At 38.7% G+C, this 27,067-nt stretch overlaps 2 protein-coding genes across 3 annotated transcripts in view; both read right to left on the reverse strand.

Annotated features, from left to right (window-relative positions):
* LOC128987411 (calpain-D-like) overlaps nucleotides 1–24,906 on the reverse strand; it is a 29,305-nt gene extending 4,399 nt beyond the window's left edge. For both annotated transcript variants that reach the window (XM_054408244.1, XM_054408243.1), the window contains exons 1-12: nucleotides 24,540–24,906; nucleotides 15,107–17,006; nucleotides 14,483–14,669; nucleotides 14,032–14,234; nucleotides 12,323–12,437; nucleotides 11,276–11,462; nucleotides 9,727–9,924; nucleotides 8,872–9,039; nucleotides 8,129–8,325; nucleotides 5,272–5,417; nucleotides 3,604–3,782; nucleotides 469–654 (exon numbers count right to left, since the gene is read on the reverse strand). In XM_054408244.1, coding sequence (XP_054264219.1) covers nucleotides 474–654; nucleotides 3,604–3,782; nucleotides 5,272–5,417; nucleotides 8,129–8,325; nucleotides 8,872–9,039; nucleotides 9,727–9,924; nucleotides 11,276–11,462; nucleotides 12,323–12,437; nucleotides 14,032–14,234; nucleotides 14,483–14,669; nucleotides 15,107–17,006; nucleotides 24,540–24,823 — 3,945 coding nt within the window. In that variant the 5' untranslated portion in view covers nucleotides 24,824–24,906 and the 3' untranslated portion in view covers nucleotides 469–473. The remainder of the gene's footprint in view (nucleotides 1–468; nucleotides 655–3,603; nucleotides 3,783–5,271; nucleotides 5,418–8,128; nucleotides 8,326–8,871; nucleotides 9,040–9,726; nucleotides 9,925–11,275; nucleotides 11,463–12,322; nucleotides 12,438–14,031; nucleotides 14,235–14,482; nucleotides 14,670–15,106; nucleotides 17,007–24,539) is intronic.
* On the reverse strand, nucleotides 1,922–2,759 carry LOC128987412 (uncharacterized). The gene has a single exon (XM_054408245.1). It carries the CDS (start codon nucleotides 2,673–2,675, stop codon nucleotides 1,950–1,952), a length of 726 nt encoding a protein of 241 aa, XP_054264220.1. The 5' UTR covers nucleotides 2,676–2,759; the 3' UTR covers nucleotides 1,922–1,949.
* Nucleotides 24,907–27,067: the final 2,161 nt, after the last annotated feature.

The raw sequence follows: 27,067 nt of genomic DNA on the forward strand, positions 1-27,067 counted from the left end.
CAAAAAATGCCGATGATTTTTCCCGAAGGTCGCGCTAAAAATGCCGAGCGCGATCTGGCGATTTTTAGGTTAAAATTTCGTAAAAATCGAATTTTCGATATTTCGACCAACGAAAATCGATGTATCGCATCTAGCAACTTTCGACTCAATGTTAATATATGGGTTAAAAGAATCCGAGTATTTATTCGGTTGTTATGACAGCTGTTCGATCATTACGAAACGTCCGGTCAACCGGACGTTGGCACTTTTGGCTCGTTCTAAAAACGTCCGGTCGGCCGGACGTTGGCACTTTTGGCTCGTTTTAAAAACGTCCGGTTCCCCGGACGTTGGCACTCAAAGGGTTAAGAGGATATTTTAATTTTACTAAATCATTGTAGTTGGCTGATCATTGCTGATTGTCGTTCGTTATTATCAGCTAATAGTAAAAGTATGTGTAATCACATATTCACTTGATGCTACATACTGTACCAGTGTTACGTGATGAGGCGGGGTGAGTGTAGGCCCTCCACCTGTCTGTCTATGACGGGGCAATGTGAGCTGCCGGGGGGCCCCCAGTCATGCAGTCCCCCGCTGTTGGCTAGCCTGTGTGTCAGTCGATGAGCTATGGAGAAGCCCCCGCTGCCCTCTAGTTGAGTCAGCACTATGATCACTTGCCTACAACATAACATTTAGATCGGTTTTGCGATATTTCAATTAATTGTGGTAATCAACAGGACTTGACTTATTCAGCAGACATTAAAAAAATTACAATATATCGTAAAAGTCTGATTAACCGACAAAGGGAGTGAGTCCAATTTGGATAACCCATTTTTTTGGTTAACACCTTCACCGCTGAAGAGCCTTAACAAGGCGACCCAAAAATGCAGCAAGGCTCACACTGGGTGCATAAGGGCACTAGTGGAATGACCCGAAAACAGATGCAACCTAAATGAAGTATGGAACCAGCCCAACAACAGGCTGACATAGTTCAGTTGATAAACGTTGATAAAAGATGTACCGCGACTCCGACCGGAGTCATACAAGCCCTGTGCCAGTATGGCGTAACTCTAATCGGAGTCATCAGCAGCGAACGTGTTCTTTAAATAACCGACAGTTTAAATAATTGATCAAAGTCTGATATTTTTTTTATCAGGGTATATGACCCATGTTGTCTCCAGTTCTTTTACATTCTCTTGGCCAAACCAGACCAACAGTACAACTCACAACACGGCAGACAATCCCAGTTGCGTAGCATACTTTCCAATTGATTTTAACTTTTGTTTCATTTAACACAGGTTTCGGTTCAACTGAATGCGGCTCAAGGGGTTTTACAATATAGTTTCTTAACTGGTCCATTTTCTTTGATAATTTGTGTCATCACACTTTTGTCAATTACGCACACCTTAGTCTCAACACTTAGTAAGGGTGTTGTCTCTCTTTGTGTACAATTGAGAAAGTCTCTCAGGGGACGAAATATTGTTATACTCTTCTGTATGTTCCTTTTCATAATTAATTGGACTTTTTAAAAGATTATTCCATAGAACATACAGAAGAGACAGTGAACACATAATATTTTGTTCTGTGGCAAACTTTGTCAAGTGAAGAGAAAGTGATAGTTTACAAAAACTCCCTTCTCTCTATGAGTATAATTTTTTGTAAACTCTCCTCACCTGACAAAGTCCTCCATGGAACAAAATATTGTGTGTTCACTATCTCTTTAGTATGTTCTATGGCCTAAATGTTCAGTTTTTCTTCTGCATGATCTACAGCCTACCTCTACTTTTTCAAGGTAGGCTTTCCGCTATCCCCTTTATCCCACAATTCAAAATCCTAGTCTCGAGTCTTTTCTTGAACAAAACTAACCTTTTTAAATGATATCCATTAATTCTAAAAATCACAATCCTGACCTCACAGTTTATCTAAAATAAAAAATAAAACATAATGAGTATTCAAATTTATATTCTAACAATTCACAAGGCAGACAACATTGTCAACTCAGATACCATACTCTTATAACTCTCGTGCCACTGGGAAATCTGTTTTGTCTTCTGCAATCTTTCTTCTTCATCCGTATCCTTAACGGAGAAACCAACTGTATCTGAGTTTCTCTTCACCTTTGGTTTCTCCTCTTCTCCTACCTTCGGCTTATCCGAGTCCTCTTCCCTCATCTTCCGCAGGTACTTGGGTAGTACGCCCCTCTGGTACGAGGGTGGGGCTCTTGTCGGGTCTAGTTTGGCCAGTTTCTTCGCTGGAGTCAGCCTTGCCTTAATGATGGGCGTCTGGTTCAGTTTGACGTGGTCTACTGGAGCACGACAGTTTGACGCAAGCGCCACGATGCTGTTGATGTCATCACCTCTAGGAGAGGTTTGTGCGTTGGACACTTGAAGTCCAACCTCTCTTTTAGGTTTTGCGTTCACTATTCGATTACTTGGATAGCGAATGATTCCTTCGTAGTCGTTCGGACCTGCAATGGTGGTCTGAGATGCTTGACTCCTAAAAGCTTTACTGGAAGAGGTTCTTTTAATCTCTTGTTTAACATCTGGAAGACTTTTCCTGACGAAAACCTTTTGAGGGTAATTCCCGTAAGCAGCCACCTGTTTGCTAGCAATCCTGTTGATTTCTTTTAGAATTTGATTTTTACCCGCATGTGGTTTATTATTTTCTTTCTGCGATTTAACTTTAATTTGTTGACTCATTTTAAGATTTTGAACAAAAGTAGGACAGATTACAGAATAGATTCTAACGTAAGTGGAAAAATGTAAAAATATTGTTGCTAAGAAACATGATATGACTGTAGTGTTTTCAAATAGAAAATCATACAAATATTTCAATGAGAACACACTTTAGGTGAGTAGTTATAATGTTAATCTTAAAATATCAAAGTTTAGCTGAGTTACAAGTTTAATTTTTATGAAAAGAAACTCATGGATCTCAATAAAGGCCAGTAGCTTTTTGATGGTTTGAAACTGGACCAAAATGTCCTAGACCATTAGATTTTTGATAAATGGACATGCTAGAGGAACATATTATGATCTTGGTCAATAAAAAGGCTATCCAAAACGTTCACTCCATTTTACACCCTGTATTCACATTAATCTGCAAAAGGTGCATTGCTGTATGAAGTGATAAGGTGAAAGATTTCATAACCCAGGGGGATTAAAGATTAAAAACTGGGACGGGTGGCGTCGTCCTGTAATCCAGCTACTACGAGGTGACAAATTGTGGATATTTATAGTCATGCACTGTGGATGCGATACTCCCTGGTGTGGATTAACGTCCGCACGAGTGAGTACTACGACTAACCGCAGTACTATCCTGATAATTAGACCAATTTGTATATATCAAGGAAAAAATGTGGTTCGGATTCCACTATAAACTGTAGATCCCTTAGTTGCCATTGTCACCCTTAGTCACTAACAAGACTACAAGATCGCGCCACTCATCCTACACTCATCTCCATTCATACTTGGCTTAAAATACCTACTATGTATGGTCACCATTTCATTGAACAGTATTAAAAGTAAAAAGAAAATTAACTTCCCCGAGCACTACATCTCAATGTTCCAGAAAAGATAACAAAAATTTGAATGTATATCGACTAATGCAAAATTATACTGCACCTACCTGTGCAAGGGAGGTACAGAGTCGACCGTCCTCAACTGTCCCCTGGTGGACACCACATTGTAACTCTCCTGACAGTCACATTTCACATGGATCCACTTGTTCTCGTGTCTATTCTCCACCATGACCACCAACCCAGCCCAACCCTTAGTCAAGTAGTAGGCCGTCATGCCTTCTCTGCCCTGGAAAACAAATACAATCAACATTCCACACGTTTTATACTTCCAAAAGACAAAAAGAATACAACAAAGAATAAATTTAGCCAAAAATGTCTCAGCGTGCAACCAATAATTATGATAAAAAGTCTCATAAAGCAAAAAAACCGATATCTGTTACAGTACACTCTCGATTAGCTAATGGTGTTGGGACCAATATTGAAGGTTGTTTGAGAATATTACAGGCTGTTGCTGTTACATGTAATTGAGCCTTGTTGGAGGAGTTGTTCTGGTAGAGGAGGGATCGGGTAGTTTGGGACGGATAAGCATATTTTTCATGTTTGGCATTTTTTGAGAGAATAGCAGGCTTACCTGAATGGGAAAGAGTCCAAACTGGCACAGGAAACACAAAACTTTACACTATATACACAAAACATTAGAATATTTCACTGTCACTGACAGCATTTTCAACGAAGGAAGAGAGAGTTTTCTAGATGTCCAAAATGGTGGCCAGTGAGTTGTTGAGTCAGTGTTGCCAATAGTATGAATTCAAAAAACACAGTTTCAGTTTATCTTATATGCACTATTTATATATGAATATGAATAATATCATTGCATATAAGATAAACTGAAACTGCTTTTTGAATTCATACTATTGGCAACACTGACTCAACAAACTCACTGGCCATCATTTTGGACATCTAGAAAACTCTCTCTTCCTTCGTTGAAAATGCTGTCAGTGACAGTGAAATATTCTAATGTTTTGTGTATATAGTGTAAAGTTTTGTGTTTCCTGTGCCAGTTTGGACTCTTTCCCATTCAGGTAAGCCTGCTATCCTCTCAAAAAATCCTAAAAATCTAGCCCCTTGTGCTCTATGCTACACCCTTTTCATGTTTGGCAGTTGCCTCACAAGATGGGGAGGTTCCTTGAAGAGGTCTTTTTTTAGCTGGAGTGAAAAGTGGCTTCACTGCACGGGTGGCAACAGCCATTTTGTGAACTCCCTCTACACGACAAAGGTGACAACAACTAGTGTGAACTTTCTTTCTCTACACATAACAAAGTCCCCATTAGGGACGAAATATTGTGTGTTTTATGTTATCTGTTTGTTCTCAAGCCTAGTTGTATTTCTTCCAAGGAAAGCTAGCCGCCATCCCCGTTTATTATAGTTATATAACTCTTAGTAATGTGGGTAGCAAGGAAAAAAACATAAATTGTCTAGTAGTAAGTGAGGAATATGGACCAAATTGTGAAAATTTATGGACCATTCTTTAAAGATAGAGAATAGAGAATTAAAAAGTCGTATTTTGAAATGGACATTGTAGACGAGGCAAGAAGCAGGAGGATGAGATGGGCTGGACATGTACTACCTTTCTTAACCTTTCTCGAGCCTTTGACTAATAAAAATATACTTAACAAACTTTTCAATCAACCTCATTCTCAAATAAATGTCTTTTCACATAAAAAACAAATATGAGATTGGAAGGTGATGTCTAATGATGAAGCCAGTGTATCTACCTCATGCCGCTGACCCTTAGCCAGTGTGAGACTGATGATAGCATCAGCTAACATGAAGGCGGGCGGAGACACCTGCTCCACTAGCAGTCTCTTGGAGCTGTGGATGGCCAACACATACTGAGGATAGTTGGCTGGGTCCTCTATACCTGCAATTACAAGTCTTTATAACATCAGCCAACATGAAGGCAGGAGGAGACACCTGCTCCACTTGTGATTGCAGTGAGCCTCTTGGAGCTGTGGATGGCCAACACATACTGAGGATAGTTGGCTGGGTCCTCTATACCTGCAATCACAAGTCTTTATAACATCTGCCAACATGAAGGCAGGAGGAGACACCTGCTCCACTAGTAGTCTCTTGGAGCTGTGGATGGCCAACACATACTGAGGATAGTTGGCTGGGTCCTCTATACCTGCAATCACAAGTCTTTATAACATCTGCCAACATGAAGGCAGGAGGAGACACCTGCTCCACTAGTAGTCTCTGGGGCTGTGGATGGCCAACACATACTGAGGGTAGTTGGCTGGGTCCTCTATACCTGCAATCACAAGTCTTTATAACGTCAGCCAATATGAAGGCAGGAGGAGACACCTGCTCCACCAGTAGTCTCTTGGAGCTGTGGATGGCCAACACATACTGAGGGTAGTTGGCTGGGTCCTCTATACCTGCAATCACAAGTCTTTATAACATCTGCCAACATGAAGGCAGGAGGAGACACCTGCTCCACTAGTAGTCTCTTGGAGCTGTGGATGGCCAACACATACTGAGGGTAGTTGGCTGGGTCTTCTATACCTGCAATCACAAGTCTTTATAACATCAGCCAACATGAAGGCAGGAGGAGACACCTGCTCCACTAGTAGTCTCTTGGAGCTATGGATGGCCAAGACATACTGAGGGTAGTTGGCTGGGTCCTCTATACCTGCAATCACAAGTCTTTATAACGTCAGCCAATATGAAGGCAGGAGGAGACACCTGCTCCACCAGTAGTCTCTTGGAGCTGTGGATGGCCAACACATACTGAGGGTAGTTGGCTGGGTCCTCTATACCTGCAATCACAAGTCTTTATAACATCTGCCAACATGAAGGCAGGAGGAGACACCTGCTCCACTAGTAGTCTCTTGGAGCTGTGGATGGCCAACACATACAGAGGGTAGTTGGCTGGGTCCTCTATACCTGCAATCACAAGTCTTTATAACATCTGCCAACATGAAGGCAGGAGGAGACACCTGCTCCACTAGTAGTCTCTTGGAGCTGTGGATGGCCAACACATACTGAGGGTAGTTGGCTGGGTCTTCTATACCTGCAATCACAAGTCTTTATAACATCAGCCAACATGAAGGCAGGAGGAGACACCTGCTCCACTAGTAGTCTCTTGGAGCTATGGATGGCCAACACATACAGAGGGTAGTTGGCTGGGTCCTCTATACCTGCAATCACAAGTCTTTATAACATCTGCCAACATGAAGGCAGGAGGAGACACCTGCTCCACTAGTAGTCTCTTGGAGCTGTGGATGGCCAACACATACTGAGGGTAGTTGGCTGGGTCCTCTATACCTGCAATCACAAGTCTTTATAACATCTGCCAACATGAAGGCAGGAGGAGACACCTGCTCCACTAGTAGGCTCTTGGAGCTATGGATGGCCAACACATACTGAGGGTAGTTGGCTGGGTCCTCTATACCTGCAATCACAAGTCTTTATAACATCAGCCAACATGAAGGCAGGAGGAGACACCTGCTTCACTAGTAGTCTCTTGGAGCTCTGGATGGCCACACATACTGAGGGTAGTTGGCTGGGTCCTCTATACCTGCAATCACAAGTCTTTATAACATCAGCCAACATGAAGGCAGGAGGAGACACCTTCTTCACTATAGGTCGGCCGCTTAGAAAACGACCTCCTCCAGCATTGGTTTAGCATTAGCGCGCAGGTCGTTTTCTAAGCGGCCGAACTATAGTAGTCTCTTGGAGCTGTGGATGGCCAACACATACTGAGGGTAGTTGGCTGGGTCCTCTATACCTTTAATCATAAGTCTATGTGGCCTGATAAATAAGTTCCTAAACACTAGCCAGAAAACACACTCAGTTAACTTAGTCAGAATATCTCCAGCCTGGGGTGGAAAAAAATGTTCTCAAGAGCACTGATAGGCAAGTCAAAAAGGGGATTTTAAAGTACCAACAGTTCCCTAGTGCACATGCTCAGTTAACTTAAATCTCCAGCCATAACAATCTTTTACATAATAAACTTAAAGGTTGGGAATCAAATGAAGAGGAGGAGTTTTTGGGATTTGACTGTGATGAATCTTCATCACAATACATCAGCTTTTCCATGAGTTTACACGAATTCCAAGTACTTAGCAGGCTTACCTTTACAAATGTAGGCATCCCACTTCACTAAAGTAACACAGAAGAAAATACAAAAGAAACACTGGCGAATTTTGAGGCCACAGGCTTCTTTCTCAACATTGAGAGTCACATTCAGTTCTAAGGTGTTATCTTAGGTTTAGGTTTGAGGGTTCTCTAGACTTTGTAAACCATTGGTAAGATAATTCCCAACTTCTCAGTTGTGACTGGTTATATTGAGGGGACAGGGATCTGACTATATTTGTTGTGTAGCAGTCTCTCTTTTTGTTTTGTGTGTAGTAAAGAAAACTCTCTCTTCTTTAGTTGAAAATGCTGTCAGTGACAGTGAAATATTATTATGTTTTGTGTATATAGTGCAAAGTTTTGGTATTCTGTACTAGTTTGGACTTTTTACCATGCAGGTAAGCCTGCTATCCTCACAAAAAAAAACCTAGGCCCTTGTGCTCTATGATACATCCTTAACCTCATTCAGGAATCAAGTGGTACACTAACACATACCAGTATGCCAGTGGTTGAAGGCTAGACAGACGAGGATGTACAGATCCCTCTCCAGCATCTTGTGACACCCGACGAAGCCTCTTACTTGTCGTTTGCTGTGCTCGACGAGACGTCCTACCTCGGGACTGGCCGGGGACCTTGTGCGGAACACCACTACACACAGGTCCAGCTGCGACCTTTGCGACTTCTCACTGTTCCTGCGATACAAATACTACATGAATCAACATCCACGATTGCAGCCTAAAGCTGGGTTTTCCTAGGCGCGGAAGCGGAGAGAGGAACGCGGAGAGCGGACTCCACTTGTCTTAGATAATTTAATGTTACTGTTTTCCTAGAAGCGGAGTAGAACACCATGTTAATCTTTTTTCCGCTCTCCGCGTTCCTCTCTCCGCTTCCGCGCCTAGGAAAACCTAGCTTTACTCAAACATTCAATAAATTAAAGCTTTTGATCATTCAAAATTGAAGCTCAGTCCATGGAGATTCTCTTGATATTTCAAAATCAAAGCAGAAGGCCAATTTAAATAGGCGGAAGAGTTCGAAGTTTGCTCAGTAGCTTTCCTGTATACAGCTTTCCATTCAAGAGTCATCTACACAGTGTTCCATTAAGTACTGCTCGTAAAGAGGAACTAAAATATTGTCTAGATATCCAGGAGACCTAGCACGCTAGCACCTGCACCGAATTAATTATTATCCTGCATTTACAAATTCTCACCAACTATTATTCCAATTCCAACCTTACTTACCTCTGTCCCTCCTGAAAGAGTGTGAACTCTGCCTCAGTGGGCTCCAGCACCGTCAGTAGCACACAGGACAGATGTTCTAGAGAGGCGAGGGGAGGCAGCGTACCTCGTAGCCTCACCTCGTTCCAGCCTGACCATCGCACCTTGCAGATGTCTATACAGTCAAAGTACCTGGAACACAGGGATAGCTTATAGCAGCCATACAACTGTTTTGGATACATGAGTTTTAGGGTAGAGTGATTGACATCAAATCTGAACGTTCCTACTTCCTAGATCAAATGTAATTTTGTCATGTAGCTATCAATTAATGATAGCTAACAAACGATCAAGGACAGTGACAAGACCAGGATTTATACCCTGGACCAAGAACATAAAACAGTCACCTAATAAAACACAAAAAAGGGGTATAGTTGAAGTAAAAAAAAAACATTAGAAGGTTCTTTATGAAACTTTGCAAGAAATTGTTTATTGCAACACGGCACCGCAGGAATATAATCAAGGATAGTACTTCATGGTACAAGAACACCTGGTCTCTGAAAATATATTCATCAAGAGAACAGTAGAAGTACTCTTAAAATATGGATCATTCCTGAAAAGCCCTGTAATCTATTGTAGCAGAGAAGGAAACGGAAATATTTAAACTGACACTATTATTGACACCACCAATCGTTCCAAATCAGTGATATGCACAGTGTGCTAAAAGAAAAATCAATATTTTTAACTGATTGAAAAGAAATAGAATGGTTTTGAGACGCTCAGTTGTTCTTATTTTACCACATCCTCGAAAGATATCCAGGACACACCATAAAATATTTTAAACCGATTGAAAATTTTTTCAAGACACTCAGATGTTCTTACTTGAGCACGTCCTCGAACGATATCCAGAAGACCCCGTCAGACGCACCGTGGGGCATGAGCAGTTCTCTCAGCTGAGGCGTCCATATGTCGGAGTCGTCCGACCAGTCTCCTCGCCAGCTGTAGTGTCCCCAGGGGTTCCTCAGTCTTACCAATCTGATGCCGTTCAGATCTCTCACGTCCAACACCGAGTAGGCATGCCTGCAGACATTACATCAACTCAAATAGTTTACTATGCCAGAGTGAACAAAACAAGTTGCATTAGCAACATCCACATCCGTAACATCTTGTACAAGAGTACAAACATATGTAGAAACTTCAAGGCAAGCATCTGTTGAAAATACATATGCTACATTTTCTAATTACAGCAGAGACTCACAATTCATCAATAATTACGACATTTTACTGATTTACTGAAAATGCTGGATTATGGAGGTAGTGAAAATACAGATGTAATAGTGTCAAAGGGGCTATTTCTAGGTATTAAAACATGTTTCAGATTTGTTACTTGCCCAGGAACTCCACCAGAAGGACTTGTCAGGTAAAACACCTTGTTGACTAATGCAAGGTTTAAAGTGCCATATTTTGGTAAACACTTTGCAAACAATCAACTACTTAAGATTAATCTCTTCTATTTGGTGGAGTAAAATTACAAAAAGTATATATTAGACAGATCCGAGGTTAACCATGAGTAGATAACCAAATCACTGCAGGAACCTCTAGAGGATTTTGGCTGAATCGTGATGAACTGGCCAAGTCTGAGGATATTTCCACGGTTTTTTTAATTTCCTCCTCATCCAATTCCAGAAATGATGAAAAGAATGCTGATTCGTAGTCTTATTGACCTTTAGTATCAGAGAACAGTTGTCTTTACTAACCCAGAAAAACCAATTAATAGTTCGCTGCGGACATGCGATGGCCAGCCGCGGCCGGTTGCGGGAGCAGCCAATGGGTTGTGTAGATGAGTGTGCAAAAATGTTTAAATTTAGTTTCATCCAATAGGAGAGGCATATTAAAACATGTACTGTGTTTCAGTCGTTATGGACGTATTTTTACAAGAACCCAACAGATAGCAGAACTAAACAGTAGGCTCTCAGTATTGCCAAATAGAGGGAAAAAGCAAGGACAAAAAATCCGGATATACCATAAAAAATATGACAAAAAGGCGTCAAGCAAATCTTTGAGGTTAAGTTCCTTCCACAATGCTTCATTGCAGCAATTATTATCATTATTCAATTCCTTTTTTACTAAAAGCCAAAACCCCACACTACACTAAATTTGAAACAATCCCTTCCACCGATAAAATATTTGTATCTGAAAACGAATTAAACTGGATTGAAGTAAAAGACACAGCGGCATTTGGAAACAATGTTCCTGTGCAAGGCTGAGCTCACACTGAAGCAAGGTTGTTGTTAAATGCAAGGACGACATTTCCCGCCCTGCACCAGTGGTGCCGGTACGGCAGGACGAGAATTCCCGCCCCTCACACTCAACATGAAGGAACTTAACCTGATTAACACTAATTCAAACCTAAAAGTAACAATTGCCTGACCTGGGTCGCAGTCCCCGCCGCTGATACTCATCTTCGTCCACCTTCATGTTGCCCCCGCCACACGAAGCCCCCATCAGGAACCTGGCCAGTCTGGAGCTCAACAGTTGGGCCCAGATCAGGTCCTTGTCAAGCTCATCTTCTGATGGCAGTGAGCTCGGCTGTAGTGGCACACTTTCACACGGGGCACCTACATGACAGTTAGATGGTTTAGTTTTAATTTTAATAGATTTTGAGACTCAATTAAGTTAGGAATATGGAAAGAAATATGAGTAATCACATTGATCACGTGGAAAATGCAGATGGAAGCAATTTTACTTGGATATGTGTTGGGAACCCATTAAAGGCCTCAAGAAGAAGGCCAAAAAACTACTGTTTGGCTAGTTTATGATGCAAAGGCAAAGGCGGATATAATCATCTCTATCAGCCCAAGCGTTAAAGCAAGTGAAAGGATGTAACACTTGAGCAGAGATATGGGAAAAATTTAAGTGGGCTTCGAGTGGACTAGCAAGAATACCTTGTTATAGAAGTTGATTTTGGCAAAACTTACACCTGATTGTGATGTCAGAGATTACATGAATATATTTTTTGACGTGGTGGACAAATTAAAATAAATGGAAGCTTTATTAAAAAATGATACATGGGAACTTGTAGATTTACCTCCACAGAAAAAGGCAGTTGGAAGTAAATGAGTAGTTAAAGCCAAGTATGGATATGACGGTATGGTTGAGCGCTATAGGGCACGTCTAGTAGCCAAAGGGTTACTCATAGAAATTTGAAAAAGACTATGATGAAATATTTGCTACAATTGTTAATTCAACAACAGTAAGAATTTTACTAACCATGGCAGCGACAAAAGACAGTTGGGTCCGAAATAATAAACTTAGTTTCCTTTACTTTTCCCCCTTGACGTGTGCATGATAATAGGCAATCTGGATGATTTTATTTCCAATAAGTGAAGTCTAAATACTATAAATATACTATATAGTTGAATACCTTCTACAAATAACATATTACAGTTTGAACATATTTAAGAAGTTTTAATTTTACCTGTCAACGTGGCCAAGCCTTCAATAGCTCTTCCGGAGACCAGCGCTTCATAACAACCATGTATTTTGGCAACAGCTTTCTCTATTAAAGGCACCCATAACTGCTTCCTTTTGGCCTGAAAACAAAGCAATTCCAACTCAAGCCTAGAATTTGAAAACAATTATTATAGTTTAAATTTGTTCGCTACGCTCACTCACCTTCAGGTTGTTAATCGTTCGCTGCGCTCACTTGTTTTCAGGTTAGCTCGTTCGCTACGCTTACTCGCCTCCAGGTTGATGTTCGTTCGCTACGCTCACTCACCTTTTGGTTGGAAATAGCTGTTGTCATAAATTTTAAAAAGTCATCCCTTTTATTGTTTATAATACAGTACTTTGATAAAGGTTTTTATGTTATAATATTTAACATTGGAGAATTTAAACGTTGTTAAGTGCACAGATGTGCTGCGATTGGGGTTTAATACATTGGGACTTATTTAAAAGTAAAATAGTTTTCTGTGCTGCAATCTGTAGAAACACTGTGGCACTATTTCAAATCATGACTAATGCTAATACAGAATGTTGTGATTATTCAAACCTACAAAACAGTTGGTGAAAGTAAACATCTGCTTTTAAATTATATTTATTTGTAAACATTGTAGATCAAAAAGTCTGACATTGGCCCACTTAAAACCCTCTGGGGCAGAGCCATTTTGACGGATCTGCACCAAACTTCACTCGAACCATCCTTGAAAGATGCTTAATAATGACTGAAAGTTTCATTACAATCTGTCGAGCGGTTTCGGAGTCCATAACGTATATACACACACACACACATACATACATACATACATAGTTCCTCTTTTATAGATATAGATTAAACCGTTATAATAGGAACTGATGGGTTAGATGTTCATTAAATTTCATACTTTTGTTGATGGATAAAAGGTTAGCTAGGATTATTTGGTGATTTACTACCTCTTCAATAAGAACAGGACACAAGAAAATGCACTTTTACCATCATTGTCTTTAGGATGTGGCATTCTTCCTTTTTCAAATTTTGGAATCAATAATACCACTTCCACCACACTACCACCACACTACACTACCACTTCATGCAACGGACGCTGAATAAATTTTGGGCCGAGCTCGGATCGGGTCAACCTTGCCAGGCTAGATCTTACTCTGTTGCAATCCCAGTAAGCATTTAGGAGTGTGATAAAAAATTGACAAATTTGCTCCAATGTTTTGTATGGCCGTGGAAGATGTTCTCCATTTTGCCGTAGCTGGGGGCCGTAGCTGGGGAAGACGTTCATGATTTCGCCCGATCCGCATAAGACATACTCAATATTAGCGGGACTGCACACAATTTTCTAAATTTAATTGTGCCCGCAGAAGTTGTCAGGATTTCACTAAACCACAGAGGATGTCTACGTAACCATGGAAGACGTACATGATTTAGTCGTAACCAAAGAAGATTTTGAAAATTTTACCACATAGGGGGAGATCAAGTAAAGTATTGTATAAACCAATTGCAGTATGCCAATTAATATTTTAATAAATAAATGATCAACAACACAACCCTATTTTGACCCAAGACCTAAGGACCGAAATCTTTGACCCAACTCAAAGTATTAAAGTCTGTTCCGCAGACCTGTAGTTACAATAGTAACAGATGTTACCAAATATTGGGTTCCAATGGCTTGTCAGATGCTGTACTTTACCACAACTCACCTGAGAGTACACGAGATGTCCTCTCTTGTCACAAGGTAGCAGATCATCCACCAACACCGTGGTCCACACTCCGTCCTTGCACAGTCGTACTTGGTACGCCCCTTGGTGACAATAGTCCCTCATCACCATCACTTTCTTGACAAGGTCTTCTCTTTCTGCCAGCACAGCTAGCGCACTAAGAAGCCAGCAGTTGCCGAGAACACCTGCAGAAAAAAGTATGGAATAGTCTCACAATACAAATTTGTTAAAATTAGTCATATCTTCTGTTATCTGCAAATCTCTCTTTTACTTTACATATCATGGTCATAAGGGCATTATATTCTTGGTAATACCGAATTCTTTTATTCTGACATCCTGGGGATGCCACATATGTCGGAAGATTGGCCTGTAGTTATCAAGCTTTGTCAACAATCCAAAATAAGTACAATCTCTATAGATAATATTTATTCACCTTGTGAGATGTCAGATGGCAGTGGTGTGCGAAAGATGGCCCACTTCAGTTTAGAGTCGCCTTCCGTGTTGATCTGGTGAGGTCGTAACCACTGCACCACGTGGTTCTGGTCTTTGCTGTCCCCGGGGTTGTAGTACAGAGACTTGGGCGCTGGAGGGAACGAGTCGTCTACAAACGGCTCGTTGTTCTGAATCAAAATCATTTATCAAACTATTAAACTCAACATGGAATTTCAAAGACAAGTTGTACACATTACAAAAGTCTTTTAAAATTATAAAACTTCTTTACAGAGTACGAGAAGTCCAACAAGCAAGAAAATTAAGCAAGGGAAACAAGGTTTGTTGGAAAAATCTTTCTGGAAAGGTCTTACTCTTTAGACTTGTTGGGCTTTTGCATGCGCACCAGTTACCAGGAAGAAGTTAAGAAGTTTAACGACTTTGATACCAAAGAAGATTGAGATTGGAACTTTTAGGTACTGATACTTTGAACCTACAGCTTGGTAATATAATGCCTCTTTAATGCTTAAAATATATTCCAAGATATATAAATTGCTATATCAAAGTATGAAGCATAAAATGCATTAGAAGTAAGAAAGTTTAAGTGGGGAGAATAAAAGTGACAAACCTCTTTGCAGAACTGCACGATCCTCTTCCATTTCTCCAATGCCTCTCGCTCCTCTATATGACGCAGATCCTCCATCAGTTCACTCTCTTGTCTCATAGTCTGCACTCTAGGGGGCACGTCAAGGGGCGCAGGAGACGACACTGGGGTCCCAGGGGCGACTGGCGACGCTGATGAAGAGACACTCCGCGACGTCTGACACATCTCACATGCCACGGACGCTGTGTGGTTCTCAAATGTGCAGTGAACACAATGCCACGATGTGGAGGGACTGCGAGCGCCTACTTGGGCTGGGATTACAGAGAGTTCGTTGGTAACAGGGCCGTTGCTGTAACTCCCGATAACTCCTGATCTGCTGTGTCGCACGTGAGCGCTGCTTCTGTGGGAGCTGTTCTTGCGTGTTTGTCTCTGTTTGGGTATGGCACCCAGAGCTGGATTGGCACCGGCCAACTTCTTCTGCCCGTGTCTCGGAGAAGGACTTCTGGGAACTTTAGATGTAGGCACTTCGAGCAATCTTTGCGGCTTGTTGGCCGTTTTGCACACTTGACAATGCTGGGAGCTGAGAGGATTCTTCAATGTGCATTGCGGACAGGTCCAGAACTCGCCTTTGCGTAGGGTCATGTCACGTACTAACGATATACTTCTGAGCTTCGACCCTCCACAAACGACACAAGCCATTTCGCTGCCGGAATTGACTAGAGTGCACTTTTTACAGGTCCAATCTTCCGCGTTATCACCGGGTAGAAATTGAAAGTCATCTTCTAAGTCTTGTTGAAGATGGTTATCTGGCCCATTTTCCAATCCTTCTTCTTTAGGAGGCGTGTATCGTACACTGTCTTTGGTAACTGTGATGAGGCTGGGTTCCGTTAGACTCGGCGGGCTTCTTACGGAGTTACAAATATCACAAGCTTCAGACCAAATAGGATTGTAAGCGTAAGAACATTTTATGCAAGTCCACATTCTCTCAAAGTTTTTAGCGCTTGTGCTTTCAGTAAGGGAATTTTTCTTATCCACCAGATCTATAACCACGGATCCCGTAGAAACTCTTTTGGCCGCCACAGTCCCTTGTGGACTCCGTAAATGCTGAACACCGGGTTCCGAAATTCCTATGTACGAGTATCTAGTTGTGCTAGGAGATCTGTTGATTGGAGTCAGTTTCAAATTTAAATTATTAGCTTGTCGCGGCACCGTCTGTTGCAAATTACCTTGAGCATCCGTTTCGACTAAACTTCTTCTGTTAATCTTATTATCTAAAGGCGGATCGGAGGGCAAGACCTCCGAAAAAGATCTACGATATATAGGTTTAGTCCATAAACTAGTAGCGAGACTAGAATCAGTTTGTTGCACCGAAATAGCGACTTCCTTAGCTGGAGTCGCAAGCAAATTTCTGTGAGCGCCAACGGAACTTCTCCAGTCTGGAATCGTGATTACGACCCCAGATTTGGGCAAAGTACTATAACTACTGGGAATGTTAGCTTTCCGAGGCATCTCACACACGGCACACCTTTCCACACTGTTCAGATTGACCAGAGTACATCGCAAACACGACCAGGAGTTCTTGTCCCCGATGTTGTTGACGTTCCATGTGAGACTGTTGGACTCCACCACCAGACTGCTGGGGCGTCGACGCTGAACTACACCATTGTTGGACAAAGACCTGCTGACTTTGGAGCGGACCTTCTCGTAGACGGAGGGGCTCTGTCGCTTGGGGGAACGCACCGTGGTGTTGGTGGCCATTCCACATGCGGCACAACGATCACTGACGCTGGTGTTGGTGAGGCCGCACACACTACAGTCCCAGTGAGACATGAGGTTAGGTAGACTGGTGGAGCGGACGACACCTTCTCCTCGGCCACTGTCCCCTGCGTGCCACGTAGCGGCCTTCACCTGACATCTCCTGGCACTGCAACCAAAGATCCATGGTAAACATCTGCCTTTTACTTTGTATATGGAGAAAGTATTGTTTTTATCAACATTTTTGAGTTTGAGTTTTGGAATGATATATCCGTTTTGGATCCCCCTGAATCCAAAAAAGTGGTTTTACCAAGTGATGTCTTTGTGTGTATGGATGTGTACAGAGCTAGAGACCACACCTATGGTCCGATTTTAATGCAATTTGGTAGGCCTATATGGTTACTAATCCATAGTACCGTAGGGCATGGATTTTTTTTAATAGCACGGTTTTCCCACTTAAACCTGTAAAACTAATTTCCTAAAAAAACCAAGGAGATTTTAATACAAATTTAGTATGTTGCAGTCTTCCTTTTAGCTCTAAACAAAATGGTACACACCCCATGATGTAAAAATTACGGTATTGCAACTTTTGTGATTTTTTTTCATAAAAATCATAGTTAATCCCACTACCCATGATAAGATTTGTTGACAAGCAAATGGGAAAAAGTATGTGTCAGATTTCTGGTATAGTTTATTTCCTCATTGATTACGGAGTTCCATCTTTGAATAAGGATAAAACTAGACACACACATCACATTTCCCACTTTTTTTTTACTTTAAATTGAACATTGTCATGTACTGTTTCAGGTAGTAGTACTAGATGTGGCCACAGGTGGCGCACATTGACTAGTGGTTATACAATGACAGGTTGACATGTGCCACGGGTGGTACACAGTTTCATTAGCTTGATTCATATCTTATTTTGTTACTAAGAACCGAACCGGTACGATGATTTTACAACAGATTAGTTTTCATTTATTTTGTTATTCTGATAAACAAACTTTTGTTTTTTCGTCTGAGGAATTTAATACGCCCACACATATTAACTTTGGACCAGAATTCAGTTTGTGCTCGTCGAAACAATCTTTTTCAGTGAGTAAAAAAGTTTTGAAATTATAAAGACAATACTTTACCCTGATTTATACATGTCTTCTCTGGAGAATTGGAATAAGAATCGTTCTAAAATAAATTATTATCATTTTAAATAATGAAATAAAATTCGCCTGTTTAGCTCTTAACTAAAAACAAATTATTTTCAAATTTTAAATAATTTTGTCAAACTCTGTTGTCAATAGGATATTTTAAAGTCCAAACTAAATTTCAAATAATTTGTTATAACCTTGATCTTATCATTTTTCACATAATTTAAATTCAACTCAATTGTTTTCAATGTTTTCTGGTGGGAGCTATGTTTTGCAAGCTTTTGTTAGGGAAAAGTTTTTGGGAAAAAACAAAATATAAATAATTACTCCGCTTTCCTGAAGAGTAAAAATTAATCGTTATCACAAATTGTGAGATCAGTTAAGTTCCGTTTATGAAGAAAGTTCAGAGCTTCCCTTCAATTGCTTTGTTACACGGCTAATGGCAGCGATCTTGGTATCAGAGTTAACAGTTGAAACAACAAAATGTTAAGGCTTCTAAACGTAAATAAATTCTGGATAGTAAAAGTAGAAAAATTTATATTCTATTCAAACAATATTTATTGGAAATAATTTGATAATTTACCAATAAATAGTTAACCCATTTAAATTCACCTCTAGTATGACAGTTTTTGGTTTTACTAGCAACAATATTATAACCTTCACAAGTAAAATACTCTACAGTTTTTTCTCGATTAAATCTCATCTATTAAAAATGTACGTTACATAAAATGTACAAAGTAGAATATTTTGACACAGTGTATTATGTGTGGCAATAGTATAGACCTAAGTTATTCTTTATACATAAATATTACTATTAGCCTATTCCCCATCGCGGTTTGGCATGCAATTACAAAAGATTTTACTTAAAATTTTAGTACTGTAGAATTTCCGTAACGGTTGGGCATACAACAATGCTTCAATATCATAAATTATTTATTTTTTTGAGCTCTACAAAATGGTTTGGAAAGAAATTGAAAAATGTTATGTTTATGGGGTAAAAATGGGAAAACCCCATTTTTACCCCCTAAACCCCTGTTCCCATAGTCCTATCATGCTGGTTCGCGAATTCATTCGAACAAATGTAGGTTTTCCCATTTATACCAAATTGCATCAAAATCGGATCATTTTTGCTAGAGTAATCGTGCTAACGGACAAATATATTTAAATATATACATTATATGAATTTGAACGGATGGTGTTTTTGGCCTCTGGGGACCTCAAAACGAAAAAGTAAATCGGTCCCAGCTCCAGTTCTTACCGTGACACCTACGCAAATACATTAGCTTATTCCCTAAATGGTAAATTCGCTAAAAATTAATAAAATATGGAACAACTTTTAAAATAGCTCGATGATTTAAAAGTCACGTAACAAATTACTTGGCTATCGAAGATGAGAAGGCCAAGGGTTAGAGAGAAAATTGTCAAAGCCATATTTCAACAATGTGTCAATAGTTCTGCACCAACCGGAAACTACAATTGCCTCACATTCTTGTCTCAACACGACCCAAGTTCTATCGTGTTCGTACCTGCTCTTGCAATAAGGGTTGTGTCCTGAGAAACCCTTTTTTTTATTTTTAAAGATACAATTTTGGTAAGAGAGTTAATTAAAAGTAGGCCTTATAAACAAATTCCAAGTAATGTTTTGGGTTTCATCTTTATGGATGTTACTTATTATTAATTTTGTTTACAATTTAATTTCTTGTTTTAATATTATTAAATTCATAAGGGTTTAAGATGGAGCTGTAAGATAATAGCAATGTTATAAAATTTTATTTATCAAAGAATTGTCTCTTTTATAGTTAACTCAAGTGTAAATTTCAGTTCAGTAGTTCCTTTGAATCTTCCAAAAAACCTAAATGGATGTATTCTAGAGATAAGTTTTTAACTTTTTAATGCTCTAAAAATATTGTTTTTAGCCAATTTTTTGTGTTTATTTTTTTATGTTGTAAGTAAATAGAAAAAATGTTTTTAAAAAGCAAGTTATGGAATAGATAGTTATGATACTTTGCAGGTCTAACTAAATTTGAATAAAATTTAATTTGTCTATAGGTATTTGACAATTTGATTGGGCCTAGTTTAATAAGCTCTGAGGAATTGATATAAATAGTGACTGTACAGTGATTAAATTTAAATTAGACTTTTTACAGCAAAGCTTTTGGGAATAAGTGTTTGGGTCCAATATATGTGTTAATATCCAACAAACATGGGATACACATACTGTAGACTATTTAAGTAAATTTAAATTTAAGTACCACACTTTCTCGTCTATTATTTTTACCAGGTTGTCTGAAGAAAATGCATTCCACTAAATTATGTCTTAACTCATCATATTTTTTATACGTTCAATCCATTTTCAGGCATAGGTTGATTTTTGGGGCAATTGTGTAGAGGGCATTCTTGTTTTGCCAAATAAAGCGGTTTGAGTTATATCTAAGGCTCGAGAGAGACTAAGACAGTTCAAATATTAGAAAATCATCATTTTTTAAATTTAGAAACAATTCTCATAATCATAGGTAGGCTATATTTCTGGTAAGAAATAATAACCATGCATCAATAGAATTCCATTGTTTAGGTAAAACTCTAAGCCACATAGTTTTGTCACTCAAAATATATAACTTCCTTGAATCCATAATTAAATCACACACTACAAAGTATTTTAAGAATAAAATCTACTGTTGGCTGACCAACCCATTTTACAGGTTAATTATTTTTTTTTATTAATTAATCACAAAAATTGAACATGTACACAAACAGCCTAGAGGCATGGTTGCCACCCTTCCCGATTCTGTACCGTATTAAAATTGTATGGATTTGTTAATGGCTAAGATCACCTGTTTCATAGCCTGGAATATTTATTAAGAATTCATGTATACTTGCAATTAGATGTAAATAGAAGAAGTGAACAAAATACACTAGAAAAACCAGAATGATTAATTACTCTTAACACATGGTGATGATAGTAATACAAAGTCAAAAGTCGCTTGAGTCAGATGGTAACAGTTGTAGATAAGTCACAGATGTTACGTCTTTCATCAATGATTGACTCATTTTATGATATTCACAATCTCTGTTTAGTTAAGTACAAAGTCTGAACTGAATTGTTGAGGGAAAACACTGGACAAATTATTAAACTATTGTTTAACAGCTGATCCAGCTTAAGATTCCTTGGAGGCTAGCGGCCATCTTGGATAATTTTAAACAGCTGCTGAAGAGTTTTTTATCATCCAAGAATATTTTTTCTTCCAAAATGAAACTGACCCCAGCTTCATTTAGTAAAAATCTTTTCACACAAATGAAAATTTCCTTAGTCTGCAAGTTTGCTAATAGCAGGGGTACTTTAATATAGCCTAAAAATTTTTACTTTAGATGTAGGTACATTGTAATGTAAAACCATATTTAAGTGTTGATAATTTTTTAATAAAATCTTTTGATTAGACTGAAAATAGCTAGGCTTAAACAGTGGGTACCGTCCACAAAGAGTCCCTGATAAAAAATAAATTTTAAAAGTCACTAATTCTACTAAATATTATTTTTTCACCTTCGTTCTATTTATTTATTTATTTTGACGGCAAACACCATTTTACAACAAGCTTTACATAGTGATTTCTAGAGCTAAAGTCACCCTATGTGACACATTTTGACAGCTTGTGTGACATCTTCGGGGGTATTCTATCTTCATATATTCTATTTAACACTTAGAATACTACAAATTTCTACTGTCTATTTACATAAAATATTTACACTTGTATCACAGTCAGGCCGAACGGTGACACGCTGACGGCACACAGCGGATTCGCGGCAGGAGGCCTTTCCTCCACCGTTTAATTTCTTGTATTGGGGGTGTTGGAATTTAAGGTATTATGCAAAAGACCCTCTAAAGGTACGGTACCACACAAACTAGTAAAATTTACACAGGGTGTATCTGAATATAAACCTTTACCTAAAGAACGAAGGCAACAAAATAAGGCAGTGCTTACATTTTTGAAATAGTACTTGCAGTGCCTTACCCCTTGCTAATTGTACGAAAGCATTCTGGAGGTAACAAACAACTCGGTTCAATTATAGACCTAAACTTGACCTTCCTCATTATCTAACCTGTATCTTGTTAACACCTAAGTAATACAACCTTGATTTCTCATTAAAAAACAATCCTTCAACCCACATGCCTTGTTACATTTCATTTGCCTGCCAGTCCATTTATATCCCCATGAAAAAAAAAAAAAAAACTCCCTTCAAAAGAAACATTATTGACTTAAAGAATGACAATAAATAGACTAATCAACGAAATTCATAGCCTTATCTTCCTCTCATTATCTCTTCGACCGCCTTTATCTCGCCTTTATTTTACCAAGCAGCAGAGTAAAGTGACACCATCAGGCTTACTACTGGACAAGCCTTTAAAAAATGTACCTACCTATAGTCTTTTTGAATTGAACAGGGATAAGTTATCACCTACCGGGTACGGTAAGTAATATTCATTCACGTTAAAAAAATATGGTAGGCTATATTTGGATTCAAGAGCTAAAAAAAACAAAAAAACAATAAAATTTCAAAAATATCAAAATCAAAAATTTGTGTGGAGGCACCTAGCCTATATTTAATAAACACCTCATAGGCTTCCGTTTCTCAGAAGAATGTCCACACGGTTGCACCAGAAAAATTGCATTTTGTGGTTGAGCAATTATTCCTGCCCACATTTCTCGCATTTTGCAACATCGCTAATAACACAATGCTGTACCTCATTTTAACTTATAATTCGTACTCAATAGGTACCTAGACTAACATGGATGAAAATTGGCGGCCTAGTCACTTCCCTGGCAACGTGCATTGATACAAGCTACAAGGGGATAATGAAGAAGATTGTACCATTACCACTTAGCACGTTCGCTGCGACCCATCAAATGGCAGGCGCAGCCCCAGTGTGGCGCAGCCCGCAGCGTCAAACAAACCCGATTGCCAGGTGATTTCTTCATTGCCTTTGATTGGCTTTCATATTTTGGTATGACGAATAGAAAATAAAGTGTGGTGATATACCTGCTTTATGACAAGAGTCAACGTAGTTCGCTAAACACCCAAATATAGCAGGCACTGCTTGTAACGTAGCCGGTCCCATTGTATTGCCAATTGGAGGGAGAGAGACGGGACACCAAGTTGATTTTTAAGTTTGCCAGACACGGATTTTATTGGGAAATTTTACTACCAATCTACACCACAACCAAAAGCAAGTCCGCTAACGTGGTAGCTTATAGGTCTGCCTTCGACCCACGCTAGAGCAAAATTGAAGATATACGAAAGGCAAATTTATTTGACGCTATTCATTGTATAAAAACTTGTACTGTGAATGAATATAGAGAATTTGAATTGAATTGAATTGCCGAGCGTATCCGATCGGTTACGGCAGCACCTGAACACCGCTCAGCCCTTATCCGATCGGATACGCCCGCAGTGAACGTGTTAAACCTTTTGGTAATAAGAGCGGCCTAGCCTATAATAGTATTTTTTGTAACAGATAAGTTAGATAGATAGCCTAGGCCTAGCCTATGTAAATCGAAAATAGGCATAGGCTATCAAATTTGTTATTGGAAAAATATTTATAGGAAAATGTGTTGTTTAGTTTTAAATTTAAGAAATGAGTAGGTAGCCAATTTTCGATTGGAACAGCCTTGGGTTTTTTTTAAATTGGTTAGGCCTATGTCCTTAACCACTAGAGCACTTCATGGGCCTAGTGTTCTACCTGTCATAAATTTGTCAAACTTTGAAAATTCAGGCTAAACATGAAAACTAAGTAAGTTACTTAGCCTAACTTAAGTTAGTACAAAAAAGTAATACACATTTTTCATTAGGAGCGACGGAAAAGCATTAAAGTCGTGATCTAGATGCAATACTGCACAACCTCATAGGCTAACATTGTTAAGGCGAAATTCCATGTGTCCGTAATGTAAAAAATAGGCTAAACTTAGGCCTACTTAGGCTATGTTTATGACCAAGTTACCACCCAACCTTTCTCTGGGAATTAAAATCAACTGTGAAGGCTATGCAGAGTTGGTACTTGGCATAACAAATGGAGGATTTTTAAAATTAAAAACTGGGTGGAGAAACCGATTAATTAATTTAGGCCCAGGGCCTAGGCCTGATTGTCAAAGAAATACCGCCAATAGAAAAAATTAGGCTAGGCCTAATTACCATCTTTAAATATTAGGCTAGCCTAATTAACAATCTTGCCTGCCTATCAAGTAGTAAATTTTTGTTGGCTAAGTTACTAAACTAAGTAACTCAAACCTATTCTTTTCTCTATTATTAATAATCTAGCAGACAACAAGAGTAAGTTTGGCCAATGAAAACCGAAAAATATATTGCATGCCTGACAGCCATTGAATTGAATTAATAACTTAAAATGTTATCCTGAAGCATGAACAGAGGTCGTTAAGTACCGACTGTTGGACACGCTTCATTAATTTTAGAGATATTCCCTGTTTAACGCTTGAAAAAGAGAGAAGATAAATAATTGAGAAAATTAAAAATCAATTGACTAGGCCTATGTGAGAGGTTAGCTAACATACCTTTGTGCTAAGCAATTGTCAACTGGTTCTTTCTCAGGGTTGGAAGTTTGATTCGAACTACTCAGCTCACTTCTTGATTCATCCCTCTTGATTGATGAAACAGTGAATGTAGAATATTTCAGGGGACGTTCATTGAAACTAGCACTTCTACCCCTAAGTCCAGGTTTTCTAGGTGGTTTGAATTCTCGCACAGTTCCACATCTTATGCACTTAATTTGTTCGGTTGGGTTAATTAAAGTGCACTTCTCACAGTGCCACTGTAATACTGAAGCAATAGAACCCATTTTCTAACAATCATGGCTAATTTTCAAATTAATTAACTTGTAGTTCAATAATTCCTACCAGCTGATCCACCATATTGAAACAGTTTGGCAACTGACAACCGACTGCTCTCTTGTTTAAGGCCTTTGTTGTTATTGGTCAGGTGAAAGAAATCTCAGCCAATTAAATCCAAGAATAACCGGCTAAGCGCAGTCGCAGCTCCAGCTGTTTTCATAACAGCTGTATAATATGACAGTTTTATTGACTGAAAACATAGAGAACATTATTTATAACACTTAGATCACGCGTGGGGTCTCATAGCTTATAATGTCATAGCTTATAATCATGAATTTGTTCCATAGCTTATAATGTTGAAAATGTGGCATAGCTTATAATCAGTTATAAGCTATGCCACACTTTCACGAAAAATTATAAGCTATGCCACAATTTCTCTAAAACGTTATAAGGTATGAAACATTTTCAGTGTCACAACTTATAATGGTCAAATAGTGGCACAGCTTATAATTCCGAATCTGTTCTATAGCTTATAATCCTGATTTTGAGTCATACCATAGACTAACCAACACAAGTAGACTTCTCATCCCATTGTAAATTTTGAAGCACGTTTTTCGTGTCTAGTTCATGTACGGTGACACTGGGTGCTAGTGTCGACGAAACTTTGTTTCTATTATTTTAGGGTTAATTTCTTGATTTGTGCTTTACTGTTTGGTTATATAACTAGGGGACAAGTTATTGTTTATGATTAGATCGTATTATTTGGTTAAACGAGGTTTTAAATGGCTGTAATAACGGGAAACAAATTGTAAACAAAACACGACCTCTACAGAAAAACGGACAGAACTAACAATAAAATTGGCTTCAGCTGTTCCATAAGGATGGGAAATCTACTAAGGGAGTATGTTTAATCTATGGTCATACCTTATAATTCTGATTTTGGGGCATAGCTTATAATTGAGGAGAATGTTGCATTGTGGGAATGGCATCAGCTGCTCGCTTCAGTCAGGTCTATGGGGTGGTGTGAATAAAAACTAGTATTTGCTTAAACTAAGCTGATTTCAAGTATATTCTAAGTTTTAGGTGAATAAAAGTAGTCAGAATATACTACCCCTAGTAAATTCTAAGATCATCAAATGACTAGAATATTCTAACCTTTGTAGGTGAATAAACGTTAGTTTTTACTAGCCAGGGCTAGTATATTCTTAAAGATTTTTAAGCTAGGGGTAGGCAGGCTAGCATTCTGGTGACGGTGGCCAAAAAAGGGTTATCAGTCATCGTGGCTATGTTTATGCATGTACGGAACAGAAAAACGTACTCTGTCAGGCGTGAGTTAGATGTAGATAAGTCCAAGCAGTACATTTACCAGTACATTTACTGGAGTAGAAGCATGTGCACTTGTAAAGTCCCCCATACAGTGCTTGCTTCTATGAACAAAAATTTAAGTTTTTTTATGTTTTTTTTTAATATTTTTTTATTTATTACAAATCTTGGATATGGGGTAGGAAATAGAAGTTGGGAGACTTTAACAATGTTTATAAAACAATGTATTTATTTCCAAAGAAGCCGTCATAGTGCCATCAATGTTGTCACCCATAATCATGTCACTTCCAATAGAGTTCTTAGGGAGTTTAAGTACTTCCAAGTTCCAACTGTAACGTTTCCTTTTTAATTTGAATTTTGATCAGTTTGATCTGCTGTATCAGTACCAAACGTTGAAGTTCTGGAAGTGAGAGATCTTTGGTTTCTTCTGTTAAATATGGTTGAAATTAAATATTGTACGTGTATTTTGAAAATCAATAAATTGTAGCTGGATAACATAAATATATAAAAAACATACTGAACTGTTTTGTTTATATATTAAAGGAAATATTTTCTTATATTTTATGTTTACTTCAGAATAATTTATCTATATGAATAGGAAAATAATTTAGTTTTATATTATGATAGGGCAAAGAAACTAGTTTAGTATTAAAACGTTACTTTTCCAAGTTAGAAACATTTAAATGCGTTATAATCTTTTTAAAGATACTCGTTAATACCACTATAATGCCGATCTCTGATTACGGTAATAAAATAACACTTTACGCATAACTATGAAAAAGACATGCAGATTAACACCTTTAGTTATAGATAGTCACCTGCAATATGGGCACCCTCTTTCAATTTTGTATCAAAAATCATCATAGAGCCGCGCCGACTTAAAATACGTAAGTTTGTGTTATCTTAGTATTTTCTAGGCCTAGTTTGTT

The sequence above is a fragment of the Macrosteles quadrilineatus genome, unplaced genomic scaffold, assembly GCF_028750875.1.
Source record: "Macrosteles quadrilineatus isolate MER2022 unplaced genomic scaffold, UCM_ALF_1.0 Scaffold_2__2_contigs__length_208266976, whole genome shotgun sequence".
NCBI classification, from domain to species: Eukaryota; Metazoa; Arthropoda; class Insecta; order Hemiptera; family Cicadellidae; genus Macrosteles; species Macrosteles quadrilineatus.

Excerpts from the sequence above, each read along its gene's own strand:
- LOC128987412 (XM_054408245.1), bottom strand. The coding sequence starts at position 2,675 with ATGAGTCAACAAATTAAAGTTAAATCGCAGAAAGAAAATAATAAACCA.